This window comes from Pseudozyma flocculosa (assembly GCF_000417875.1).
Source record: "Pseudozyma flocculosa PF-1 unplaced genomic scaffold scaffold00004, whole genome shotgun sequence".
NCBI lineage: Eukaryota > Fungi > Basidiomycota > Ustilaginomycetes > Ustilaginales > Ustilaginaceae > Pseudozyma > Pseudozyma flocculosa.
The window spans coordinates 97,887-100,539 of record NW_006920872.1 but is presented as its reverse complement, the minus strand read 5'-3'; the positions used below and the strand labels follow the sequence as shown (position 1 = coordinate 100,539).

Genomic DNA, 2,653 nt, shown 5'->3' with positions numbered 1-2,653 from the left:
CGTGCGCGCCGGCGACGGCGTCCACTCGCCGCCCGACAGGAGCGAGGTGAGGTGCACCGCGTCCCACAGCCCGACCGACATGCCGCCGCCGGTGAGCGGGTGGCGCATGTTCATGGCGTCGCCGACGACGACGACGCCCTGCGCGCTGTCGCTCTGGCCCTGCATCGACGGCGGCAGGAACGAGTTGGGCATGCTCCGCAGCCGCTGACCCTTGTCGAGCTCCTTGAGCACGCACTCGCGCAGCTGCTCGGGCAGCTGCGGGATGACCTTATCGCGGATGTGTGCCTGCAGCTCGCCCTTGGCCGCCGACGGCAGCTTCTCGCCTTGCACGTCGATGAGGATGCGCGTCGAGTGGCTGCCGATCTGGTAGAGGAGCACGGGCCCCGCCTTGCCCAGCACGACGTGGCCGTGGTGCGGTGCGGGCAAGGGAGCATCCTCGAGCTCGAGGCCGACAAAGTTGGAGCGCACCGTGGGTGCAATTGAGCTGCCGTGGGTGCGTCGGAACTTGGAGAAGCACCCGTCGACGACGATCGTGAGCGGCGCGCGCAGCTCAAACGAGCCCGGACTGTCGCGCGTGTCGGCCGCAGCGGCCGCTGCTGCTGCTGGAGGTGCCTTCCAGGTGGCCGTGATGCCGGCGACCTTGCCCGGCTGCTTTGGGTCGTGGATGAGGTCGCGCACCGTGGCCTCGTAGGCGGTGACGTTGGGCTGGGCGAGGGCCCTGCTCCTGAGCGACTGCACAAACTTGCCGTGGTGGAAGGATCGGCCCTCGACCCTGCCGCTGGAGCTCGAGACGCCGAGGTCGCTCTCCTCTGCCTTCTGGTCGGGGTACGGGATGGGGACGGAGCGGTCGCCGTAAAAGACCTGGTAGCCTTCGACGGCGACGGCGTCGATGCCGTCGAGGGTGTCTGCGAGACCGAGGAGGCCGAGCGCGCGCACGCCGCCGGGCTGGAGGAGCTCGCCGACGATGCGGTCTGGCTCGTCAAAGTCGCGCTCGACGAGGGCGACGTTTCTGCCGGAGCGCCCGAGGCCGTAGGCTAGCGCTGAGCCGACGATGCCGGAGCCGACGACGATGACGTCTGGTTGTGAGGAGGAGGCCGAGGACGAAGACGAGGACGGCGAGTGCGCGGCGAAGCGGGGATCCTGTGGCGAGCGGATAGGGGCGTGCTGGGTGGTCGACATGGTCATGATGGCGTGTCGAGACCGTGTGCTGTGATGAGATGCTCGGGGATGAGGTTGAGCAAAGGAGGCTGCCAGAGCCGGCTAGAGAGTATCGAGGCGAGTTGCTTTGCTGTTATTCGTTTGGGTCGTTGGTATGGAGGTGCAAGCGGGTGATGGTGGTCGGCGAAGGGGACGAGAAGTCGAGAAGGTGGATAGATGTAGCCCTGCCCTGACCCTGCTGCCTGCTATGTTTAGAGCTCAAAAGTGGTGCGAGTTGCCGGCCACGGTACATAGCTGGCGGCGGGCGACAAGGTGGGCGAGCCAGGGCCGGCGCATGGCCAGCAGCAGGCCGCTGCGAATTTCGAACATGGCCTGATCCAGCGCCAGGCCAGGCCAGGCAGCAGCGGCCCACGCCCGCGTTTCAAAGCGGCGCCAGCAGAGCCAGGCTAGGGCCAGCAGCGCAGCGGCTCAGCCGATACGCCGGCCACGCCCAGCAGGCCTGCGATTACCTCATCCGCACCCACCACCGCCTCGCTTCGCAGACAGAGCGTTGGGTGCCCGACCCAACAGAGCACCGCCTCGTCGTTGGCGCCCGCGCTTTCAAACCACGTCGAGGTGGTACAGAGAAGAGTACCGGTAGGTGACGTCGCTCGTGCGGGTGACGGGTGACGTGGCACGACATGGCATGCATGGCAGGGGATCGACGTTGCAGGTGTATCTCTCCTGCTCAGCGATAGCCCACGGCTCGCCACGCCACGCCCTGCCCTCAGCTACTCCCTGTACTGTCCATACGGTAGCTAGTCGCCAGCGACCCCCGCGGCGCCTCTGGCCACCTTTTTGTCAAAGCCGCGCTGCCGCGCCTGGTTGCCCCGCTTCTCCTTCATCTTGGCCGCTCGGTCGTTGCCGCTGTTGCCCGTGCCCCGTCCGCGACTGCTCGATCCGCCGCCTTGTTGGCCACCGCCACCCCTCGCTCCTCCTCCCCCTCCCCCTCCCCCTCCACGCCCACCGCCGCGCATGATGCGTCCACCGCGCCCGCGATCCGGCCCAAATCTCCTCTCCTCGCCCTGTCCACCCGCACCGTGGTTGGCATTGCCACCGCCGCCCCCGCCGAAATGGTGGTTGCCGGGCGCGGCGTTGAGCAGGATGTCGTTGGCCGACGCCAGCAGCTTGTCCTTGCGCGGATTGCGCTCAAACATCGTCGCCCAGCTCTCGATAAGCCCGTCGTCCCACCGCCGCCCGCCAACGCCGTCCAGCTGCTGCCGCAGCTCCTTGCGCTGCGCGCTCTTGCGCGTCGCCGCGTCCTTTGCAAACGCCGGGCCGCCGTGCCGCGAATAGTGTCGGATCAGCACGCGCTCCGCCGCCCGCTCCCGCTCGGCACCGCTGGGCTGGGCCGTCGCCGCCGTCGCCGCCGTCGCCGCCGTGGATTCGTCCTCGTCGTCTTCGTCGTCGCTCTCCTGGCCGTACCGCGCGTACTCGAGTGCGCTTGACCGGCTGC

General features: G+C 68.4%; 2 protein-coding genes across 2 annotated transcripts in view; both read right to left on the bottom strand.

Moving 5' to 3' along the window:
- PFL1_01556 (uncharacterized protein) overlaps positions 1 to 1,185 on the bottom strand; it is a gene marked incomplete at both ends in the record, with an annotated part of 1,326 nt that extends 141 nt beyond the window's left edge. Inside the window, one exon of the mRNA XM_007879066.1 lies at positions 1 to 1,185. This exon is cut by the window's left edge and continues 141 nt beyond it. Coding sequence (XP_007877257.1) covers positions 1 to 1,185 — 1,185 coding nt within the window.
- Positions 1,186 to 1,955: 770 nt separating this feature from the next.
- PFL1_01555 (uncharacterized protein) overlaps positions 1,956 to 2,653 on the bottom strand; it is a gene marked incomplete at both ends in the record, with an annotated part of 2,965 nt that continues 2,267 nt past the window's right edge. Inside the window, one exon of the mRNA XM_007879065.1 lies at positions 1,956 to 2,612. Coding sequence (XP_007877256.1) covers positions 1,956 to 2,612 — 657 coding nt within the window. The remainder of the gene's footprint in view (positions 2,613 to 2,653) is intronic.